The sequence below is a fragment of the Melopsittacus undulatus genome, chromosome 6 (genome assembly GCF_012275295.1).
Source record: "Melopsittacus undulatus isolate bMelUnd1 chromosome 6, bMelUnd1.mat.Z, whole genome shotgun sequence".
In the NCBI taxonomy this organism is placed as follows: Eukaryota; Metazoa; Chordata; class Aves; order Psittaciformes; family Psittaculidae; genus Melopsittacus; species Melopsittacus undulatus.
The window spans coordinates 11,819,265-11,844,400 of NC_047532.1; the positions used below are offsets into that span (position 1 = coordinate 11,819,265).

General features: G+C 43.5%; 1 protein-coding gene across 3 annotated transcripts in view; it reads right to left on the minus strand.

Moving 5' to 3' along the window:
- Window positions 1-25,136, minus strand: part of NFIA (nuclear factor I A) — a 250,563-nt gene that overhangs the window by 61,494 nt on the left and 163,933 nt on the right. For all 3 annotated transcript variants that reach the window (XM_034063557.1, XM_034063559.1, XM_034063558.1), the window contains exons 5-6: window positions 16,617-16,734; window positions 13,976-14,103 (exon numbers count right to left, since the gene is read on the minus strand). In XM_034063557.1, the coding sequence (XP_033919448.1) occupies window positions 13,976-14,103; window positions 16,617-16,734 (246 nt within the window). The remainder of the gene's footprint in view (window positions 1-13,975; window positions 14,104-16,616; window positions 16,735-25,136) is intronic.

The window sequence follows — 25,136 nt, forward strand, 5'->3', positions numbered from 1 at the left end:
AGAATGTACACAGCGAAGGCAGTTTATATAGTAACAGGATAATTTCATAAGCCTATATAGAAGAGAAAGGCTGTGATGTAACGTTCTAGCAGTATATACCAGCTACCTGGTATTCACTAACAAGGTTAAACTGCTGTCTGTTTCAGAGTCTCAGCACTCTTCATAATTCACTTTTTAATGGATGGACAGGAAAAGTCAGCAGTGTATGGCACAGATCATTTTGGAAATAGGACAAGACAGCTTATGGCAGAACCTATTTCAAAACATGCTCCATCTTTCCAAATGATCACATCAAAAGTCTATACTTAGCAACTACAATACTCCAAATACACTCATAAATCCTTTTGAGGGGTAGATTTCTATTTCTAAGTAAAACAGCAAATTTGAAAAACAAAGGATCCTGAGGAGGAGGTGTCACCCTCAATTGGTACCATGTATAGTGCATCACTTCTTATCTCTATGGTACTTGATCCGCGTGCAGGAGAAGACACATGGGAAGCTTCTTTCAGTGACAAGTTAGGACATCAACCCCATTTTGTTACAGCTCCTCACAGTGCCACAAAATGGCAGCAAGAACGTACCCAAATGGACTCCTACGAGGCATAACTCGACACAGCAATGCAGAATTAACCAAAACTGGCTTTTAAAATCCCTTGCAAGTGACTCTTGCAGCGAGAGGATGACACTGCAGCCAACTGCCACATATGACTCTCCAAATTAATAATGGATTTAGGATATTCATTCCCTGAGCTGCAAGGGTTTGGGGTGTGCCGGCAATTATCTAGATATAAGTCTGACACACATTATCCTTCTATCAATGTCATTTCCCTTAGTAGCCAACAGATTATCAGCAGCTTTGTGATATTCCAGGTGTCAAAGAAGAATTAAAACCACAACAATTGCACAAACAAAGGGACAAAAGACGGGATACGTGTTTCTGAGCCCTGCATATCAATTTAATATGTGCAGCTGACAATGATGCAAATGTCCTCGGGAGAGAGGCAGCAAGATCTGTGCCCAAACATACACACACCACCGTCAGCAAGATGGCAGGGAACAGAAGCAGTAGGATTCCCAGCCCAGGACACATGCCTCAGCAGGCAAAGCAACCCAATGAAACAATCCTCTGGTTGGGGAGAATTTTGGAAGCACCTGATATGGAAAAAGGCCCTAAACATGCCAGATGGTACTTTTAGCTGGCAGCAGAAAGTAGGAGACAGCCAAAAACATTACAGCATTTCCCCAAGAGGCCAGCAAATCGATTTTTAACCATTTTTTTTTTTCCGAGTGATGCAATGAATATAAAAAATAATGTTTCTATGCATTTTTAAATCGCTAATTTTATGAATAATACACTTAAGAAGGCAACAACTAGAAGAGATGAGAAAGCAACACATTTTGACTTTCCCAGGGCGGTTGTATATTTGACATTGGGTTTCTATTCAGTCACTGCCACTGTTTACTCTGAATTAAGCGCCAGATTTTGGTCAGGGTTTTCCACATAACATGAAAGAGAACACTCCTGCAAGAGTAAAGAAACAGCACTGTAAAATCACAACAGCACCATAGTTGACAAGACACAGAAGAAACGTTGTTTGTAAGACTGCCTTGCTCTCTTAAAAACCTGCTCCCCCCCCAGATTATTGGGGTTTTAGATGACAATTTTTGAACCGAAAAGGTTAAACAAATTCAAAGAGGGCAAGCAACTTATTAATACTTATCAGTTACCATTTAGGTAGGGATTTGCACAAGAAATACAACTGTTTGGGGATCCTTTAAGTTTTAAAATCTCCAAATGGCCAGAATCTGCAATTCCTTCTGGATGACAGGACTCTGCAGGAATCAATTTGATGTCAGATGTCAAACCTTAACTTTGACAGTCAGAAGCAGCTCTTTGCATAGCACACTTAGATCAGGTGTTAGAGCAGTTTCACTCAAGGAATGGAAAAGAGATGAAGGGCAGACTGAGGAGTCGTGAATCAAGTGGGAATGACCATTACCCTTTGCTTAAAGCTGCACCTCACCCCTTGGATTGGCCAAGCTCAGATGAAGAGCTGGGATGATGCTTTAGTTATTATTTGTTGTTATTTTGGCTAATAGTAAAGGCAAGCCCTAAGACAGGGTTAAATCTGGACTACATCCAAAGTGCTTTCTCCTGTTCAGAGCAAGGTGGTGCATTAGCGTGCTGCATCACAGATAATACTCCTGGAGACAAATGTGGGCTGCTGTAATAAAACGGGATGTTCCACTAAGTACAAAGAAAGATAATCCATACATTCATATTTCTCAAGTCTCACTGATTGTAAATCCTTACTCTAAGTATATCTCTCCTATAGGTGGAACTTAACACTTTGCCTCCAGCCTTTACTGGTGTAAAATAGTCCCATTCGTTCCAAAAGCACTTGGACATGAGGACTGCAGGTACCATATCACTTTGGTGGTTTTCAGGGGTTCAAAGATCTGCACACAAATCCCAGTGAGGCAAATGAGGGCTATGCACAAACCACTAAAACAGCCTATAATTTTCCATCTAATTTTAGCAATGGGATCTCTTATGTTCTGCTTTTTGGTGTGCATCACACTAAAAATAGCAGCAACCACTGATATAAGAGAATAGCAGGAAGAATGGTCTCACTAGGACCACGGGCTGGGCAAGCAGAGATGGAGGATGCTATGGATTACCTACGCTCCCCTGAGCAAAATACCAGTGAAATCAGAATAGATCTCTAGCCAGTATACACACTAGATGAACTCTGCTGTACTTTAAGTTTTTGTTGAGCTGGAAAATGAAGGGAAATTAAGAATACTTAAGCAGCATCCCTTATTTAGGCTGCAGTGTCTTTATTACAGTCACTCCAGCCAGGCTCAGCTGTGGGGGTAACACTGGATTCATGCCATAAGCTCTGGGGTTATGGGTCAAGGTTACAGACTACCCACTTTGGGGGAACAACACAGCTGCTATCACAGCATACAGACATTCCTGGAGGTATGGAACGGCTCTGCAGCCACTCAGCCAAATTGTTACCTGAGCTAACAGGCTGCCAGACAGATTTCTCTGCTTTCCTGTGCTCACTGACTGCTGTGGTCAATGCGTTGGGGCAGCACTTAACTTGAAAGAAAGTAAAGAAGGTAACCAGGGAATGTTTAATTCACTACTTCTGGCAGTAATAAAACCACTAAGGAGCATCAAGCAAAATGATCAGGCAACAGGTAAAAGAAGTGTTTCTTCATAGAATCACTGGATGGTTTATGTTGGAAGGGACCTTAAAGTTCATCCAGTTCCAGCCCCTTGCAACAGGCAGGGACCCCTTCCACTAGAGCAGCTTGCTCCAAGTCCCTGTGTCCAACCTGGCCTTGAACACTGACAGGGATGGGGCAGCCACAGCTTCTCTGGGCACCCTGTGCCAGTGCCTCAGCACCCTCACAGGGAAGAGCTTCTGCCTAACATCTTCCTTACACAGCTCTGGGTGAAACTGGAACTTGCTGCCTTGGGATGTTGTGGAGGGCAAAATAAAGAATGGTTAAAAACATCCGAGCATGACTCCAAGAAAAGAAGTCCACTGAAGGCTGTCAAACACAAAGACGTGAACTGAGCCTCTGGCTCATGAAACCAAGCTGTTTGCTGCCAAAATCTGTGTGTCTGTGCTCTGAAAAGCATCACTGGATGCCTGTCCTGCTGCTGTATTCTTTCCTTAAGTGTCCGCTACCAGTTCTTGTCACAGACAGCAGCACACTGGACTAGGCAAGCCTTCAGTCTAGCTCAGAAGAGCCATTTTTAATTCTCTGTGGGCAGATCCACAGTTTTTGTAGGCTGGAATGTGCTGTGCCTGGCAACTGAGAAATGGGAAAACTGCAGTAGGTGTCCAGCTCAATGAAATAAAGATCTTGTGGAGAACCAGGAGTCAGTGTGGCAGGCACAGTGTGGGAAAGGAAATGCAAAAAGAGATGTAAGACGGTCTGTTTCCTGTTCCCGGTCCTGTACCATCCTCTCTGTGTCCCCTAACACCTCTCATTGCACATTTTAACTTTGAGTGAAAGTGTTTCCTTTAAAATTAAGCCTGTTTTCTCCTGTAAAGCAAAGATCAAGCCATGAGCATGCAGTACAGTAGCTGCACTGTGTGCAACACAGTGGAGTGATGCTTGTACTGGGAATGCTAATAAACAGTGGCGAGAGCAGAACTTCTGCATAGAAAAGGGTGTATGTTACATCTCTCCTCCTCTCCCCTGTCTCATGCAATATTTACACAGCTGTGCTTTGTAAAATGTGTAGGGGAGGTTTTTATTATTATTTTTTGGTAATTTATTTACCTAAGATAGCCCAGCATCTGTTTTGTGGTGAGCTTCTTTCACAAAGTTTCACAGTTGCCTTGACTGATGCAAAAGGAGGTCACGGTCCTTACTCAGTGATCCTAAAACCATTTGTTTCAACTGCTATTTGGTTAATTTGTGTTCTGCTCTGGGTTTTTGGTTTGTGTCTCTACTTGGAAAAGTGCATTCTTTGGGGACCTGATCTGGCTAGGTGAGTATTTTAGTTATCTGTTTCATAGAATGCAGAAGTGCAAAGGAATCTGCAGTAATATGCACCATTTACTGGCTCTCAATATGTACTGTATATTGGCTCTGAAAACTACTAATATTTTCCAGCTGCCACCCAAAAAACAGAGTTCAGTGCAGTCTTTGCAGTGGGTCCTTTCCCATGACTGCCTACACAGGTGATGAAGGTTTTTCCTATGTCCTGAAGAACTAATAAGCATGAACATTTCTGTACCAGCAGCATACCACAGGAGATAAAATATTGTTTCTGTTTCCCAAACACATTAGAAAAAGCAAGTCTGCTGATCTCAACTGCTAAGACAGCACATCAAAGGAATGTAGTCCATTTCCTAACCCAGATCTAATCTATAGAAAACTTTATAGATCCAAGTCAACATCCTGAATTGGTCCCAGAAGCAAACAAGAAAACTAGTTCAACTTTTGGAAGACATGTACAGTACTTTCAATGTGCTTCATCCCATTTTGCAATAAAGCAGTCCCATGCCACACTATCAGGTGATCTTCAAGGATAACCACATCAGAGGAGACCTGTCTGGAGCTCACAAAGATTCATGTTTGACAGACTCCAAATCAGCAAGAAATTCACAGCCATATTCAGAGGCTGCTTCTGTCCTTCAGAGCTCACCTCTGAGAGGAAGTAGAAAGTGTCTGCTTTTGTCCCAATGCCAGGAAGCTTATAGTTTTCACTTGGTGTCCAAAGGGAAGCACAAACCAGATCAGCATCTTTGCTTTATGAGTGTATTTTCAACAGAATGGATGGCAGAACATGGCTCAGCCAGCAATGACATCTGAAGAACCTTAGGTCCATGGACTACCAATACAGCACTCCCATCACAGGAATCCCATTGTCAATGAGAAGCACTGTTCCATCCTTCATAAGGGATTGGTTTTCCGTGCACTAAACCTTTCCTATCAATCTGGAAAATGGCTTAGATGGTGCTAATTGTGCATGGAGACAGAAACAGCACAGGTGATCTTACGGCTGTCACAGCGCACAGAAGATCTGCTTTTAACTTGGTCATTGAAGTCAGTGAAAATATTATGGATGTGAAAAAACAGCTTTATTTTGGTATCTGAAGTGAAACAGTTTCTGCATTTTTTAACTCAGATCTCCTACAGCTCCATACCCGTTTTTAAATGATGCATTTCCTGACATCTGGAATTGGATGCAGGAAGCAGAGCCACAACACTGACTGACTTTTCTGGGACCATACTGAAGGGATGTTTTCCTCAGGGGATTACAGCAAAGTGAAGGCATGTGCTCTAAAACTTGCTTGGGATTATTAATTTTATTAAAAATGGAAAGTACAGTTTAGGCTGCATTTCAGGGCCAAGTTTGTTGTGTTGTCTAGTGTCTGGAAAAAAAAAAGAGCCTTTGAGGGATGTGAAAACATCCAGGACATTTCAATCTGATCTGACTTTTTAATCAGTTGTTCTTCCCCCTGCTCTAACTTCCTTCCATGATTTTGAGACAGCAATGCCAGCAGCATGGCATGCTGTCACAGGTCTCATGCTACTATGTGAATTGCCAAAGAAAAGCTGAGCTATTGATCCAGTGGTAATTTGCTGTCAAAATGACTATGTCTGTTATAGCAAATGAGTAGTGTTAATCATTTCATTTGATGAATGCTATTGCAGAAGACTGACAATGCTCAAAGCGCCACTATTGACCTGCTGCGTTTTTCCTGGCTCACGATAAGTTCTTGATCTTTGCTGGCCTCACCCAATTAGGGTTGAAGTTATCCATTAAGGTGCAGTTCTGGAAAAGTTCTGTTTAAAATAAACAACAACGTATATTGGTAACTCATCAACTATGCAGCAGGCTGATTCTGATTGCCTGGCAGAGAAACACACACATTTTGTGCAGTATCTGATAAAAGATCTATAATGTGCTAACACAAACCTATCATGTAGCACCTGTGACTAACAGATTGTGATATCAAAGTCTTGATGCCTAAGTGCTCCTGTAAATGCATTAAACTTTTAGCGGCAGGAACTGTAGACTGCCAGTGACAAGGAGCTGATATGGTATTTCAGTAGAAGTTGATAAGTGTTATTGCTCTTAGAAGAAAAGAGAAATCTTATGCTCTCATAAACCACTGGGCAGCTTGTGTTTTGATGGGATACTGTAATGCAGAGAGCAGGGATAAAGGAACACATGGAGTCTATGAAGGTAAAAAGACATTTAAGGAAAGCTCTGTATTTTACAGTTGCTGGAGTTCCTTGAAGTATGATCCCATCGTACGTTTGGCTTCAGGCATCTACCTGTTCACCTGAAACTAACTTTTTCGGGTGCAGCATGCACACGGGCCATGTTTAACTCCACGTACCAGTAACAGAAGCATGAAAGGTAGCACAGGCCCAAGCATGCTCTGCTTCTTAGCTTGGCAGAAAGAACAAGGATGTTGGAAGACTCTGAAAGAGTGGGCAGAAATGTGGGAAACTGTATAAAGTCTTGGAGATGAGAAGAAGCACGGGTCTGAATGGGAACAAGGAAATGGGATGAATGGGAGAAGGAGTCCTAGTCACAGCATGCAGTCTAGCAAAGCTCAGATGTTCTTCAGAGAAAAGGAACAGTGGAAGTTTGCCTGAATCTGGGAGGCAACAGGTTGTGTCTGCTGTACCACTCATAGAACAGTTTGGGTTGGAAGACACCCTCAAAGACCATCTAGTCCAAGCCCCCAGCAATGAGCAGGGACATCTTCAACTAGATCAGGTTGCCTACAACCACATCCAGCCTGGCCTTGAATGTCAATGGCATCTCTTCAACTGAACAGCACAAATTAGCCTGATGAAATTCTCTCTGCTATAAACCAAAATGTTCTGTCCACCAGAGAAACATGATCTGCTTCTGACTTCCCATTCAAAGAGCCAAACTATGCTGTGGGCTGGAGGTCTATCTGGTTGTGAAATGTTCCCACTGTCTTAAGATATTAAGTTCAATGGAGGAAGAAATGGCACTGGTGCCTGCTGATAGATGTGTCAAGGTATGTAATGAAGCTGCTGCAAAGGTACAATCTTAATGGCTGTGTGAGTGTGCAGCCTGACTTTACACACTGAGAATTGGAGGGCAAGACAATGTCACACCTGGGAAACACTGCGTAAATGTAATTGGCAGGGATCCTGGATGTAGACCTCCTCTGGTCTAAGGAATAGAGAAGTTTCCTTGATTTTGTCTTTCTTAAATAGGTCTTTGAGCATCCGAAGAGTTCAACTTAAGGAAATTAATTACAATCATGAAATTCCTGTGTCTGGTTACAATCCAGTGAAAACTGCCCACTACAGCAAATCACTGAAAAGTAGTGCCAGAGAATTATTTGATATTGAATACTCCAGGTCTGAAGTTGAATGTTTTCCCAGTAAGAAGAGACTATTTTTCTATTCCTTATTTTGTATAATACATGGTTCTCATGTTTTTCATCATATTTTCTACAGTCAGTAGAATGAATCATTGGCAGTAATGTAATACAATCACTGGAAACTTCCCTGAGCAATGAGTTAGTGTGTGGTGTAAAGTCTTTCGATGAGCCCATAGACCTCTTGCCTGAGGACAGATCAGATGCACCCTGCATCACTGATGCTGGGACATACTATATGTATTTTATCTTCTAGGTGTAGTGCCAGGCAACAACTGTGTTTAGGACATCAAGAATGCATAAAGAACACAATCCAGGATCTCCCTTAGACCACTTTCTCTCACATTTCCAAGAAATAATTGTGAACAGACTTTGAAAACAAAGTCTTGTGGTCATCTGATCTATGCCTGAGTGAGCCTTTCTGATGTGTAAGGCATAAATAAAAGTTTCTTAGTAAACACAGAGAAAGAGTTTTCTTGCGTGCCGAGAATCTGCTACAAAGAAAGCCCATGCCAGATTGAAGACAAGGGTTATTAAAACAAGGGTTTGGACCAGCTGCCTGCATGTGGTTGTTCTATAACCACCAACGGGGAGGGACACGGTACTGTTGAGTTAGAGGTCACTGCCACTGCAAGGGAAATACTCCAAAATAAGATCTTAGCTCCTCAGCTGCATAGAAATTGCTCAGAAATTATTTTCAGACAGTCCCATAGATGGTGACATGAGAATGAGCAGCACTAGCTGAGTGGTGTAGTGAGCAATCATGAGGCTGACTTTAATAGCATCTTTACTACCAAAGACGTGTCCAGCAGTCTAACTCTCTAGCTTACTGCAGGTTCATATAATATTATCAACTCCATAAGCCCCTGGAACTGTAAATATGTCTTTCAGTCATGCAGTGCAAGTGTTATTGCTAATTCCATAAGGTTTCTGCACTGAAAGGCTCATTTGGTTCCTGGGGTTTTCAAGGTGAAGACACACAAAACCTGAGCACAGCGTGACCGGCAGCAGCATAGCTGTGGTGGAGCTGGGGCAAGGGAAGGTGGATGGTCATGGTATGAAAAACCCCATCAGCCTTTCAGTAGAAGAAGGACCACAGACCTCCACCCATTTTACAAATGGATGTAAGTTGGTCAAGACCACAACAGGAGCAGAGCTAATTGTCCCTTCGGATATCCCAAGAAGCACAAGGAGTACAAACATGTACCTTTCCTGGGATTATGGTCTTCTAGGGACCAAGCTAACATGTGGAAATACAAATACCAGGAAGATCTAAGTAAAGAAACTAACAGAATACTCTGAATTTGCATCTCAAACATTTTTTCCGTGCCATGCTGTAGAAATACAATAGAAGCAGAATTGACAAACACCATCCATATGCTACACTACAACATGAGAGAGCACAATGGGAACTTTACTCCTGGACTGAATCAAAAGAATGCATTAAAAATGTGTAAATGGAATACTGATTAACTCAATCTTCTCTTATTATGGAATTAAAAAACATATACCTGTAATTATGGCTTACCTCCATTACAAGCAGAGCTGCCACAGAACAGAACACAGGCCAGCTTTGTGCATTTCAAAGCCAGTGTGGTGTTGCCTTATTTTCTTACCAACATCATCTTTATCCTCTCTTGCCCTTCTTCTCAGTTAACAAGAGTTATGTACTGAAAGTGCTGAGATAAAGTAATGGTAAGGATGATACCGCAAAAGGTATTTGAAAAGCAGAAGTAATTTACTACATGCCTGCTTTGTTTTACTTCCTAAGCCTTCCTGTTGTGAAAGGAAATTCATCTTTTCTGGCAGACTGCTGCCTTTTTAGGCCTGAGAGCTCCCCAGGAGCTTTCGAGTGCAGGTAAATGGATGTGAGACTCAAGGAGTACAGTACAAGGAACATAGAATTAATGCTGGATTTTGCTTTGGCTGTCACGTCTGACGTATAAGGAGAGTGCTACATGTCCTCTGCTCATGATTATGGGTCTGAAATGCCACAAATGGAAAGGTCTTGTTGCTGGCGGGTGAAGCACCCAACTAAATCTCCACATGAGACAGATGTCAGGGTGCTCCGAGACCAAGGGGCCTGGGGTGTAAAAGTGCAGAGAAAGGACTTTGGATGGACAATAGGTGCAGCTTCTATTCTGCATGCAGCGGAGACCCCAAGAGTAGGCACAGGGGAAGCATCCACTGCCTAATCTAAATAGCACACAGAGTGGTTTTGTCCTCTTCTGTTCTCCTGCCAGTTTGCACATATGTTCTGAGTATACAGCCTGCCCTCCAAAGACCACTTACAGGGGCAATCACAGGGAAGCAAAGCAGGAAGAAAGTATCCAAAAAGGGAATTTGTTCAAGAGAAAAAAATGGAGACAGATGTAGAGCGACTAGTCACGGCTGGCGGTAAATAACCCTCTGCCTGAGTGCTCTCTTTCTCTAAGAGGAGCTCACATATTCCATTTCATATTTCCTTTCTAGGAAGTTAAATCTTCATTTTCCTGGCATTTATTCTTTTTGTTCTTTCCCCTATATACCTTCCCCTTTCTGTATGGTCTGAAATTGTCTTCTCATTTTCCCTTTCTCTTCCACTTTGTGCTCTCTTTCAAGTGTGACATTTCTCCAATCAAATTTCCCTGCACTATCCCAGGCAATCCCTTTCTCTACCACCATCTCACAGTCTCTGTGCCACAAGCACTTTGCTCTGTCTCTACATGTGCGTAAGCATACGGGTGCTTCACGTGCTACTGCATTAGAGTCCCCACTTTTTCTCATGTGCACACCTCAACATTAAGCAAATGCAATACACACAGACAGAATATTCATCCTCTCACTCCCATAAACCTGTCAAGGCATATAGGCCAAGAAGCTATCTCTGCATAAATCTAACTCTCCTGTGAGGAAGCAATCTACTCAAAGGCAATAAAGCCAAAGGATATATTATTATCTTTGGTGTGGATCCTACTGGGCTGGGAGGTTGGCTGCTGGCTCCTCTCTGAACTTTCCTTCCCAGCCAGAACAGCCATCCCACAGACAAGCCTAAGCTTCCTTTTCTTGGTCTGACTTCCTCCTCCTGTTGTTTGGCCGGTAACCCAAAGGACAGGGTTTAATTATGGAGTTTGGAAACCTGGGTTAGGCTACTCTGCCAACACAGGATAAAACTTCAGCCTGCCTTCTGAACCACCAGCATTCTGTACCGTCGATACCTGCATTATCCCACGCAGCATAAAATGAACCACATGGAAGAAGTGCCAAGTCAAACAAAACGACGGTTTTAGTCTTTAAACTTCTACTGTGAATTTTGCTGAGGAGAAGCCAAAACACTGAAGCTCTGAGATTACCCTGTGTCAAAACTGTGCCATCATTTTGACTGCAGATTAAATAAATGACAAGGCCTTTTTCTGGAAGGGAAAGACACTGCAAAGGACAGATCTGAAACAGGTCCAGGCTCCAAAGCTCCCCTCTCAGAGAGGAGCATTGCGGTGAGCCACTGGGTAACACGGGATGTTAACATCATTTGTACAGCTTTCAGGTGACCAATATGTTTTCTAGGCAGATGCCCCATTGAAAACTCATGGAACATTTTACACTTCTGGAGATAAAGCACCCATGTCAAATACAAAGGGATAGATGCTAACAGCAGACCCACATATGATTTCTGAGGTAAGGCAGGGCACTGTGCACAGACCACAGCAGGATGTGTCCCTCAGGGGCAAGCACCCTGTTGCCCTAGCATAGGACGCTTCAGTACTGTTTTGTCCTTCGCCACTGATGAGCTGTGGCTCTTTAGGTAATCTCTCTGCCAGCTGTGCTCTTGCAGTGACCCTGTTTTACAGAGAAGCTGAGGCAATGAATTCAGAGGACAGGCTGCTCAAAAGCCACAGCAGAAGAATTGGGGTGAGGCTCTGTGGATATAGCATAAAGATGGTTTGTAAGTGCATCCCACGCAGGCAGGATAAAGCTCTTTTTCTTCCTCGCTGTGACAGTGATAGATAGCTTGGTGAGTCTGAGCTGTATCTAGTTGGTACCTGGCTTGAGTCCCTGATGTTGCGAGGTGATTTTCTGCCATTCTACAGGAAAGACTAAGCAGAATCTGGAATTTTCTGTAGTAAGTGAGGAAGGTCATGAGGAAGGAAGAACCTTCTCTTCTCTGACTTGTTCTTGCCTTTCTGAGCAACTCAGGAAGTTTGACATGGGCAGTTCTCCATGATGGGCACCCAGTGGTGCCAAGAATGGCAGACGTGCTTTGGAGGTGTAAGGCTTTAGGTACTTCTCTTGTCCAGCTGAGCAGCTTAGAGCCACCACTCAGTGAGGACTTGGATGAGACAGAGGTAATGACCACATGTGGGGAAAACCACCAGAAGCGACAGCAAAATTAATAGCCAAGCTTTGGCTGTTGCACAAATGGAGAACATTTGTCATTAACAAAGAATACCCCAAATTTTGGGGGGAGTTAGCCCCCCATCTGACAATGATGTAGAAGCAGTGACCCAGTCAGCTTTTAGCCATCTGTGTCTGCAGAGGAGGTTGTGATCTCTCCCTTTGAATGGGTGATGAGCTTTTGTTCCTGTTTTTGCCGCTCCATGAGCAGACTAGTTTAGTACAAGGTGAAGCTCTGCCTTACATCATCTGGAGCCTGGAGCTGATGGAGGAAACAGCCCCTAGTGTCTACTGGGCAGGACACCTCACTGAAAGCACCATAGCCCTGGGGACGGCGACGGCAAGGCAGTCACGGGGAGCCTGGCACTTGTCTGCCTGCAGGTCCACCCTCTCCTCCTGCCAAAGTGCCACATCTGCAGTCAATAAGGGCCCACAAGCTGGCTCCTCCTCATTAGAGGAGAGAGGGCAGCTGGCAGGGGATCCTCCAAGGGCTCCCAGGCACGGGAATCAGTCCCCTCCCAGTCTGGAATAGCCCAAATTTGGTGACTTTCTGGGCATGCTGTAAAGGACAGCTGTTTGACAGGGTCTCCAGAGAAAGCTGTGGGTATGTTTCCTACATGATGAAGGATATAGGTGGCTGGCCAAGTGCCCACAGAACTGATTTTAATGCTGTTCAGGTTGATTTTACTTTTCGGTGCTGTATAGTTCATTATGCACAGTATCCTGGACAAGCATGTGCTGTTTCAAAACAAACCCAAACCCATAGTTTTAAATCCAAACAAACAAGAAAGGAAAAAAATACATACTGCAAAAGACCCTTTGGGGCAGTTAGAGGGCCTTCTCAAACACTGGGAGGCTGAAGATGAAAGACCTGCTTGCCTTTATCTAACAAATAAGACTTCTATTATTTTTATTGGCAATAAATACTTGATTATGTAGCCATAACCAAAACTGAAGCATTAACTTCACCTACACATGTAGCACTGACCCAGAAAAGTATTTCCGATAGTATTAAGCACCCAGATGATCTCGGGATAAGTGATCAATGGACAGTTAAGTATGTAACATAACATAACCCAAAAGACGATCAACAAGAAAGATCACACACAAAAATTAACTGAGAAGAGGCACAAGAGCTGCTTCCTAGACCTTTATGAAGTGTAACACCCAGCGATATCTATTTTGATATGAAGCCTCCAATCACACTTCATGGAATTACAGATTAATAAAACAACTCCTTCGGTAAGTCTCTTAAAAGTCATTACTAAGTGAGCTCAAGTGTTGTATAATGCTTGAAAAGTCCTTCTACCTTCTATAAGTTTAGGGATATTTATTTAAACAGTATAATGGTAGGGCGCAGCCCAGACAAGTACTGCTTTCTGCTAAGTGATTGTCACTGCAATCCCAGAGATGAATCTGGGGCTTTTGACAGAAAAAGACCTCCTATCTTTTGCTGCATTATTTAAATACTTCAGATATTTGGCCAAAACACAGAAGTGACACACTACAGAAACATTCACAGCTGCAGGAGCAATAAAACCACTACAACACTTTCATTAGGCTGACCTTTTCTCAGGAGAAGTTACAAGATGTTTACAATTGATCACCTTTCTACACAGAATTCAGCATATTCTGATAACAAAAACAGAGCAACTGGAGATCAGGTTCTCAGGCTCCTGAAAGCCGTGGCTTACCTGGCTCCACTTCATGCCATCCACTTGACTGGCTGCCACTTCCTGGAGAGCGCCCTTGGCTTGTATAAAACGGCTCCTCACCAGGACTGTCCATCTCATCCTCCACAGACTTGAGACGTTTTGTGGAGCTGAGAAAGTAAAAACACATCATAAGAACGCATGGAAAGGAACAAAGGCACTTTTGTTGAGACATACCTTGCTAGCCCTGCTTGGGACTAACTTGATAATGGACACTATAGCAGATTCAGGGCCCTGAGAAGGGGAAGATGAGTCCTGCACAGCCATCCTGCCCACTCAGCCTCTCAGCATCCACTTCTTGTTTCTGATTTGCTTCGTCGCCAATGACTAAGTTTCAGTGAGATACAAAACAAGCTCTCACAGAGTCCAGACTGAAGCACTAAGCACACATAAGTGTAACTAAAAGATAGTTTAACATTCAGGCTTTTACAGATCACAAAGTAGGACATTTTTCATAATGCACAGAGGTCAATAAAAAGGCAAGAATTTAATTTGTATGGCGTGATTTTTGCAATTTGAATGAGTACAGTAATGACATACAAGACTTATTTTAACTGTCATATTTTTTCCACAGGTTATTCTGAAAGACAAATTATCAGTTCAAACTTATATTTTCCATCTTTTAACTGCAGCCATTAAATTAACCCAGCTTTCAGTCCTGTAAGAAGAAACGTAGGAAGTGAATGATGGAGGAATCCATTCTTGGTTCAAATGTTCATGTTATGCTACAAGTATAAGTGTTTCACTCTGTAACTGAACGCCATCAAGCATAAAAAAGCCCCAGCAGGTCTCTCTGGCCAGTGTCAGTACTAAAGCATTCCCTTGTGATGCCCCACACCTCCCTCACCAAAGGCTCAGGAGACAGAAGAGCCCTTTCAGTGGTCTCTGGTGGCCATTGGCTCAGACTCCAGTAGTTCTTCAGGGAGAGGAACCCAAAGCCAAAGGCACTCAGCTTGGCTCTGTATTCTATAATGAGTTGCACAGACTGCGTGGGGACGTTACTGAGAATTTCTCTTCTAAGTACTTTTCCAAGGCTGGGTCAGCTCACTTTTTTTCCCCAAATCTGTATTCTATTAAGACTTAAAGCATTCAAGAACAGGCTCCTCTGTGTAGGGGGAACATATTTAACAGACATAAAATATTCCACTGCAGTTTGTATTGGTTTAAAACTCGCAGCCTCTCCGCAGCTCCCCACCCGAAGGCCTGCACAGGTAGGAGCTGGCGGGTATGCAAAATCAGTTTGTGAGAAACAGGAAGAATAAGTCTTGCGGTATGTGTGGAATGCAGGTTTGGCCATTCCTTAATTTAGAGAATTGTTATGTGTCAATAGGGGAAATTGTGTGCATACAATATAATTACCGCCTGATCATTCTGCTGAGTCTGTGTATTTAAGGAATACTTTTTTTTTCCTGACTGGGAACAGCCTAATGAGAGGAAAACAAACATATTACCAAGTTATTAACTACCCATGCTGTTTATAATTAGCTCCTTATCAGTGGTAGCTATTTGCAGAAGAACAGAAGAGCAACAACTCAGCTCTTAAGTAACATTAATAACTTCACTTTTTTGCTTCTAGAGTCCCAAGTAAATTCTACCTGAGAACAGTGCTAACGACAAGCACTGTAGGCTATGAAGTTTTACACACAAAAAAGACAAAGTTTTTAATTGATGTGTATTGGGAATTGTAGTCACCAAGCTCCAGCATGTGCACACGAAGTGCAAGATCTAGACTATTCCTCCAGTCACTGCAAACTGGGAGAAGTTCTTGCAAAGAACCTGTGTTTAAAGGTGTTGTTTGATTGGTTTTAATGAAAACCAACAACATTCAAACTACAGACTTTTTACACATGTACTTGCTCGCTGCAAAAGTGGTGGCACTGCAGACAGACAAAAATGTAAAAGAAGCCTGGGCTGAAGGCAGATTTTCTTGTCATGTCTTTGAAATGAGTGATCTCTTTTGGCTGTGGGGGGAAGCAAAAAAAACAATCTGGTTTCTTAATAGGGTTCAAGACCACTAGAGTGACTGGGCTTGTTTATAAATCTAATCTCATGGATGGTTAAAGGGAAAAAATCAGAAAGTATCCTTGTTTGATAGTTGGCATCTAAGCCAAAATCAAAATCCGACTGGGTAGTCATCTGCATTAATAATACTGTTTTCCAATGGCTGATTCACAAATTTCTAAATGCTGGATGAAAATTAAAATGCATTACAGGCCAAGGTCCTAAAACAGTGTTAGTCTCATAGATAACACTTTATCTGCATACAAATCTATCTTAAGTCTTTTCTCTCCTGCTAGGACAAAGCTGCACATCTCGCTATGCTCCAAATTCTCTTCCGCTGCAAGTGAAACTCCAGCAGTTCCAGTGGAACTTCTCACAGTACACAGAGATACAAGCCAGAAGTTATACGAGTCAATGCAGCAGTTTTTTCTTCAAGCTTGTACTTATAAAAAGAACTTTAACAGCAATCCAGTTGAACATTCAGCTCTGTAAGTCTGAAACAGCTCCACATTTTGAGGCCCCTGAACAGCTTGTCAAAGGATTTAATGGTTACTTTCCCAGATGAGTAATGATGCTGGCCTGGGTTTCCAAGTAACCTGGTAGTAGGCAGAGATTAAATTACCTGGTAGAGGATGTGCTAGGTAAAGACCTCCTCATTGCTCCTGGGCTCATGCTGTAGTATGAAGAACTTTCCAAATCTGAGAGAGAGAAATTAGGGCCTGTTCCTGCAGCTATCGGTGCTGGGGAAACAAAAGAGATTGCAGTCAGTAAGTCATGTGAATAAGGCATGAATTGCACTTCAAAATCACTTTCTTCTTCCTCATGAGTGTGTTTAGTTTCATGATGAGAACAGGTGGGACGAGGAAATTAGGAAATGCTAATGGAAACTGGCACTGCAATCAAGAAGATGTAAATTTTATCAAGAATACAATATTCCATGACATAGATTCTTTCTCGCATTCCTCCTTTTTTAAAAATGAAGCAATTATGGCAAGACTTTCTTTAAGTACTGCTTTTCTACTAATATAATTCTAACATTTAATGAAACTTGTTGCTTTTGCTTTTAGGACAACATTGCATCTATTGGCACAGTTACAAATAGGCTGCATCATCCCTGTAGTGTGCTTGGCATAATCTATAAGCAGTATAGGCAGGGAAATACACAGCACCTCAGGACCTTTGGTAGGTACGTGATGTACATCCACAAGCACAGAGGTTACAAATGTTCCTCGGAGAAAGCACAAAAGCAAATGAGAAGCCCAAGTTCTTTTCTGCCTGTGAACATCTGAATTTTCCTCTGGCCTCTCCTCCAGCTAAATCAAAGCTAGAGATATATGACCTTCAAAGACTTTTCTCCAGCAGTTGGCTTCTACTCTTCACCTCTCATTACCTTATCCAGCACCTAAGTTTTACTGTAAAAGTTATGAATACCTTTCATTTCCCTGTCCTGAAGCCTTGGTTTTACATTAAAACATAATGAGTTCCTATACACCCTGAAGTTTGCAGACACAAGCCTATGAACTCTGGGAACAGAAAAGGAACTGAGCAGCTTAATGTTAAAGTCAACAGATAATGCATTTCACAAAGAAATGTCACTGTACAGCAAATGGTACCACATCCACTGTGCTATTTACAGGACAATACGACTTTGGGAGCTGACAATTACAGATGATGATTTTCTCCCACATTTCATACACATCTGAAAGAGGACGTACTGCACAATAAAATGCACAAGCTTGGCCTGGAATGTATTGTCTGAGAGCCCCGATTCACAGCAACAAAGGCGAAGCAGTCTCAATGCCACCCAAGGATGCTGAGCCAAGTTTAATCTTTGGTCTGAGAACCTGGCCCATTTTCAAACATGAAAAAATCTTTCACTCCGACGGGGCAGGAGTGAGGAAATGAAGACAGGATCATTCCTATCGCCCAGCTAACATGTCTGGGCTGAAACACAGGCTGCTGGGAGTGCTGCCATTGACTGTAGTGGGGCTAGTACTTCACCCCAAGTCTTAAGGAGCTCACAATGTCAGATTTGACAGAGGAATAATGTAGCTTTGCAGCTGCCTCATCATCCCCACAAGACAATTAGTTGTTTGGCAAGGATCTTTTAAGAACGTCATTGAGACAGAAAGGGAACAGCCTCGATAGCCACGGACTTAAAGCATGGGATGGAAAATACACAACGCCATTAAAACTGGAGAGAATCTGGAATGGTCATTAAAAGGAATTAAGTTGGGAAGTAATTTATGACAAGAACATTCAAACCCTCTGTTATCTTCTCTTAGCTATCACACACTTCCTGCACACTGGGTATATATGAAAGGGTGTGTTAACAGAAAGAAACTAACATTAAGCACAGTAAAATTAACTGGTTTTATCAATTTGTGCTTTCTGCAACAGTTTCCTGACAGCAGCTACAAGAGGCTGTAAAACTGATGAATTTGCATGGAAAAAGAAACCGGTGTAAGTAATTTGTGTAAAAGGTAACACGGACATGGGCTGCTATAATTCAGACACCCTGCAGATAGCAGACTGCTGCAGTGTGAGCAGTTATGGGTTAGAAAAATGACCACACTGCAGTCAGTCTGACTTGAATGGAAATCAATCATAAAGGTACTCTCTGCAGCATCTACTCCACAGTTTTCAGCAACTTCCTTGCCAAACAGATTTGTGCTCTGTAAACCCTTTGCTGATCAATTCCTCTGCACCCTCTACCTACCAAAGCCTTACTTACAGGTTAAGCATACTATTTTCCAAATGGGAACATTAAAAGGCAAGCACTAAATTAAAGCACCGTTCCTTTCTGAGGCACGATGAATTTCCTAGGCACTGCAAAATTTATGAAACAGTTTTATTCCAAACAGATATGGAAGAAAAACTAGTCTGTGAATAATGCTTCTCCTCTTTCTCTGCCTCCTGCCTCTGTTGATTGCTCTCTCCCCAGATCCTGGCCATTTCTGCTCCAAGCCTTGAACTGGCCCTATAGGAAAACGAAATGTATCTCCACAGCAGGGGTGGGGTAGGAACAACGTACTGCTAACGCTGTGTAAACTTAGCACAAAGTAGAAAGGGCTAATCACACAGTAATTTCCGCCCGGGGTAGCAAACATGAAGGATGCTTTGTCACAGGCCAAACCACTCAAGAACCTGTTTGCAACCTGAGGGTTAAAGAACTAACCCAGTCTCTAATATACACTAAGAGATCTAAGCAGCAGAGGTTAAAGTGCCTGGCTAGCCTACAGCAGTGAGTACCTACAGCCCTTTGGCAGTCCTTACACAGGAGCCACTATCCTGCCACAACCAGCTCAAGGTCTCTGGCCCTAAAAGTGGTTTGGCAAACCTTGCACAGGTTCTGAACTCCTTTCTCCTACCTGCCTGATGGGCACATATTTGATGCTTGTTTTTCAGCAAAGGGTATTCATACCTTTGCTCAAGTTACTATCACAAAACACGGCAAAGTGCTGATGTGTACAGCCCAGCCCAAGACTGTCAGGAAGAGGTTAATGTTTTCAATCTGCATGGCGGAAGGTTGCTTCCTCTTCCTGGCTGGGTTGAAGCCCTGTGTGCTTTCTCACTCTGCTTCAGCTTCCTCACACCTCCTGTGCTAGGCTTTGGCTATGGGGAGCTCACTGCTTGGCATCTGTCTCCTCTATTCACCCTTGTGTTTTGCTCACAGGAGTGGCCAGCAGGCATCCAACCTGCTCCTAACAGCTTTTCACATTGCCTTGTGTACTGTCCACCTCACATGTGCCCAGAAAGCTGATAGGAAGGAACACTTTCATCTATTTGCAGGATTCCCCACTCTGGAGAGTAAGCAAAGGGATCAAAGTGGTGCAAACTGTGGTCAAACTCTGCTTAAATTAAACCTCTTCATTGAGGAAGAAATGCTCTGCAGCAAAGTGACCTCCTGATGGCTCAGGAACATCTCCCAAACAGGAAAGGGTGTCAGAAACTGCAGTTGTGAGTCAAAACAATAGTCTCCACCTATGTGCAGGCATCAAGATTTCATCTGACCCAGGGCCCTGACTGGGTAGGGGGTCAGGAGGAAGGACCCCTCTTCCCCTACTACCCAGTGATATCTGCAGGCTTTCTATGCAAACAAACTGATGCCAGCCTCAGCTCCCATTTCAGCTGCTGGCATTTATGCAGATGGGACATGTTTCGCTTGCTCTGAGTGGAACAAGGAGGTATTTTGCCCAAAAGGAGGAGGAGGAGGAAGGTGGGTCCCTCTCCTGAGCACCAGCACTGTGCTACTGCTAGGGACACAGGGCAGCATCACCTACTCCCTCCGCTGCCAGTCTGTTAGCTCAGATCTTCAGCCGGAATGGCAAGAAAAATAACAGAGAAATTAACAAAAATCCCTCTGACTTAACCCAATTGGAATATTTGTTTTGAAAATTTTATTGAATTACAGAGCAGGAAACCCACTAAATAAAACCAGCCAGGCTGGCATTTGTCTTCCTTGGAATCCGGCGCTCGTTTTTAGTCTTGTTAATATTAAGTTTCCCTCTTTTCCATTTTTATGTATTTATTTTTACAAAGGGGCTGGGATGTGACTAAGATCATTACGTGAGTAACGCTGCAGCGAAGTGATAATGTGTTTAAGGTTAAATGGGAGAAACATGACATTTGACTAATAAACTTTTTCCTGTGCTGTGACTCCATAAACAAAGGGAAACACACTGTGCTGCTGCTGCCGCCGAGGGGAAAGGGGAGCTGGGTGTTGGGCTCTTTTTCTTGCAAGGCTTTTGTTTCCTACACACTGTATCATTAGATTCAAAGAGGTTGTGGCGACTACAACAGATATGAAATGTGTGATGTTCATTTTAAAATTACAAGTACAGCCTGCTATTGACCATCTAATTATGCTGAGTTCCATTTATAAACATAGCAAACCACTAAGTTTATAGAGACTTTTTGTGCTGCTTTAATAGGATATTGATCGAGAGCAAGGTTTGAGTGGACTGCCATTGAATTGTGTAATGGCATACAAAAGGCAAGGTCACGGCAACTGTTCACTCTATGCCTGCAGTCTATTTTTTATTATAATCTTTTTTTTCCCCTTCCTCTCATACCCAGGCCCACACAGTATGTTTTGGATTGCAGTGCTTTGCTAAGGAATATAGAGTATCTTTTTAAATGTTAATTTTCATGCTGCTGACTTTAACTACCTTCACTCCTGTAATGCTTAGTATAGCAGAAAGCATACAGGCTGCTGTTTAGAGTGAGCTGTTTTATTACACCCACACTTCCACACACGTGCTCTGCGTGGAGGAGAGTGTCGTCTCCTCTCCTGGGCTACAAGAAGGCATCAGTGTCCTCCCTGCCCCTTGCACCCACACCTTGCCATAGGCACCCACCACGTTCTAGGGTGCCCAGAGAAGCTGTGGCTGCCCTATCCCTGGCAGTGTTCAAGCCCAGGCTGGACACAGGGGCTTGGAGCAACCTGCTCTAGTGGAAGGTGTCGCTGCCCATGGCTGGGGGTTGGAACTGGATAAGCTCTAAGGTCCCTTCCAACAAAAACCAGTTTGAGATTCTATGATTCTCTGACTTGCTCTGCAGTTTGTTTTGGCTCTACATGGCCACTGGATGAAGGCAGGAGGAAGCTGTTTTCCCTCTGTCACATCCACACTCCATGCCTGGAGCAGCAGCAATTACTTTCATTTCTAGCACTTGTCTGCCTGCCTCATGGCAAGGAGAGCTTCAGACCCTGTATCCGCTAACAAAGTTTGGCACCCAGCAGCATTGGTGTTGAAGGATCCCAAGCTTTCCAGAATGCCTTTGCTACAAAAGCACCTCTTACCTGTGGAATTAGTGTAACCATCTCAGGCATAACTAACTGAACCATTTCTGTGTTTATACAGCAGCAGTAACTGCACGTATACTTGTGTGCTTGTGGTTTCACTGGTTCATTAGAAGGATTGAAAGTCACCCCACTTCTCCGTGCAGCTCCTTACTGCACACAGCTATCATCTTAAAACTCAAAGCGTGGCATTTCCAGCCCAGGGCGCAGTCAGAATTCCCTTGTTTATCAGCATGAGGAATGATGTAATTTTGACAAATAACACAGCACAAAACAAATATGTTTGATTTGGCTCTAGCAAGCGTTCATAAATCCTAAATCTTTCTTCACATCCTGGGCAGTGCAGTTTATCTGGCTGCTTGAAGGACCTCCAAGGGAGGAGATCTTCCCAGCAGCTCTCTGCACCAAGAGCACATGGTGCAGACTCAAAGCCAAGAGGGAAACAGCCTTCCCCATGCCTCTCTCCCTGTTCCCAGCCTCTGCAGGACTGTATGTAGACTTGGTGGTGGCTTGCTACCAGCCACCCCTCTGCCGGCACCTTTTGCAGAGGGTACTTTCCAGTGCCCTGCAGATAGCTGCACATAGTCAGTGGAATATTTTCCTAACAAGGGGAGAAGATTTTGCTTGGCCAACAGCTCACTGTGAGTGTGCAAAACCTGTTCATCTCCAATGCTTCGGCTTTTGAGCCTTCTGTTGTCAGCCCAAAGCTCTCCAGAGTTGGAATAATGAAGTCTCTGCTATCTGAGACAAGGACATGTAATGATAGGACAACAGGGAATGGCTTCAAACTGACAGAGGGGAGATTTAAATTAGACATTAGGAAGAAGCTCTTTCCTGTGAGGGTGCTGAGGCACTGGCACAGGGTGCCCAGAGAAGCTGTGGCTGCCCCATCCCTGGCAGTGCTCAAGGCCAGGTTGGACACAGGGGCTTGGAGCAAGCTGCTCCAGTGGAAGGTGTCCCTGCCCGTGGCAGGGGTTGGAACTGGGTGAGCTTTAAGGTCCCTTCCAACCCAAACCAGTCTGGGATTATATGAAGGGGTCCCCCCAGTACCTGTGGTGACAGACAACACTTAGAAAGGAGCTCACACCCTTCACCTGCTAATAATGTAGAACTGACAGCATGGTCTGCAATATCCACATCAGATGGTGTAGAGAGGGGTCTATCTGTTTTTCAGATGGAATTTATACTTTCTCAATTTTACTGTGCTCTGCAAGATTCAGTAGCTGGGTAGAGCTTCGAAAGTAAATCTGCATCTGCAGGACTGAAGAAAGCAAGTTTCTATTACCAAAGCAGTCTAGACTTGTTCGATAGCTCTCAGAAACTGTGATGATCAGCACTGATGGGTAAGGCAGATAATGGTAACAGCTGACCTTTCACTTGATTAATTCACTCCCCAAATTTGCATGATGGAAACAACTGCCTATTACTTGGATTCCTTGTCATGTGGACCTCTGGGAACTTGACTAAAGAAATGTGGCATATAACTGCTACCAACAGTATTTTATAGGAATAATCTCAGGTAACAGCAGCCACAGACCACTTAAAACTGTGGGAAATCACTTGTTTCTATCATAGAATCATATAGTTGAAAATGTCTCTGTTCACTGCAGGAGGTTGGACTAGATGAGCTTTGAAGGTCCCTTCTAACCCAAACTATTCTATGGGTGTGTGATCATATCATCAAAAGCAAGCATGGGGAGGAAAATGACAGTGGGCATACACAAAGATGACCTCTTTATAAAGCAAACATAGAGCACACTCAGGAAGAGAGCAGAGACTGAATGTGAGGGACCACTGTGGATGGGTAGGCTTGTTCCTTCTCTAGCCATCATGGCTTTGGAAGGGGCAATGAGTTTTGGAAAGTAAAACCAAGAAAATGGACTTAGGACATTCGATTATTTAAGCTACAGGCTGTTAATAGCTGCCAGTGAGTCTGGATGATGTTTCTTCATAAGCTGAGCACCCCAATATGAAACTAACCCACAGACTGGTCTCAAATCAAGACACAGGAACACGTAGACAGCCCAACAAGGGTGATATTGAAAAGCACACTCTTCAGAAGACCTTGCCTGCCCATTCAAGTAAATGTGCAGCAACTACATTGTTGCTCTGTTATGTTAAACAATTCTTTGAATATGAGTAGGCAAATTCATACTGCATTTGCTAGGAATTTGTTGCTAGACTCTACACTAAACATATCCTACTGGGTAGCCACGGTATGTCAGGCTGTGGGCTTCTCAGACCTCGTAAAGTAAACAAGGTTACAGCTGGTCAGTACATGTCTGGGGCATCTCCAAGGAAAATCCAGGGTGCTATCAAAAGCAGTGTAGCTAAATCAGTTGCTGGCACTCTTCCCTCTGAGTCAGTTCTGAAGTGATATCCCGATATGCTTTGGGGACACTATTTTTGGTAGAGGTGCTGGCTTGTAGACAGGATATAAAACTGAGGTCTTGACCTCCCAGGATTATTAAAGAGCCCGTGAAAAACAGTGCAAACCCCCTGTGTCTGGAACAGATCAAAGCTGAATCTTTTTATTTTGCCCACCAACATCTTTCTTATTTATGATAAAGTTCCTGTCCTGCTCCTCCTACATGCAGGTGCCCCATCCTTGGAGGTGGTGCACTTCATTGGCAAGCAGAGGGAACATCTCAGACACAGTTCCTGGTTTGCAAAACATGCTGAATGCTAGGATTTGTGATACATAATATTTTAGTTTAGTTACAATGAAGTATCATGGAAAATTAATAAGCATGAAACATGATGCTTCTCAGGTCAAAGCCAGGCTCTGAGGGAGGCTGGGACTGGGGCTGGCTGTGAAGGCAGTTTCTGAGCAGCCTGTCCTGTGTGCACATGAAGCACGGCTGACAGAGTCCAGAGGCAGTTCTGTTTGTAGGGCTCCTACAGTGAAGATAAGATTGTGGTGAAGTGGGATGCCTTGCAGAGGGGGAGGGCCAATCCCTTGGGCTTCAAAAGCCCGTTCAAAGACGGGCAATAACTTGGTTTTGTCCACCAGAGCTGCAGGTACCAGCAAGTGAGTGTCCACACTGCAGCGAGTTAGATGTCAAAGTCCCTATTTAAGCACTGCAGTTAGTGAACCAATTTACAAATGTGCTGAGCACTCAGCACCTCCTCTTGACTTCTAAGTCCTCTTAGCTTTGCCCTTCTCACAAAATTCCCACCAGTTGTCAGGGAAGAAAACTCAGGAGTAATGTCTGCCACAAACTTTTTCTCTCTCTGACTCTCTCTCCCCCCAGTGCATGTAACTCTGACATTCATGTATCTTGCAATTGCCATGCTCTCTTAGTTCCAAATATGAAGCCAATTTCCTAGCTAGTGTAA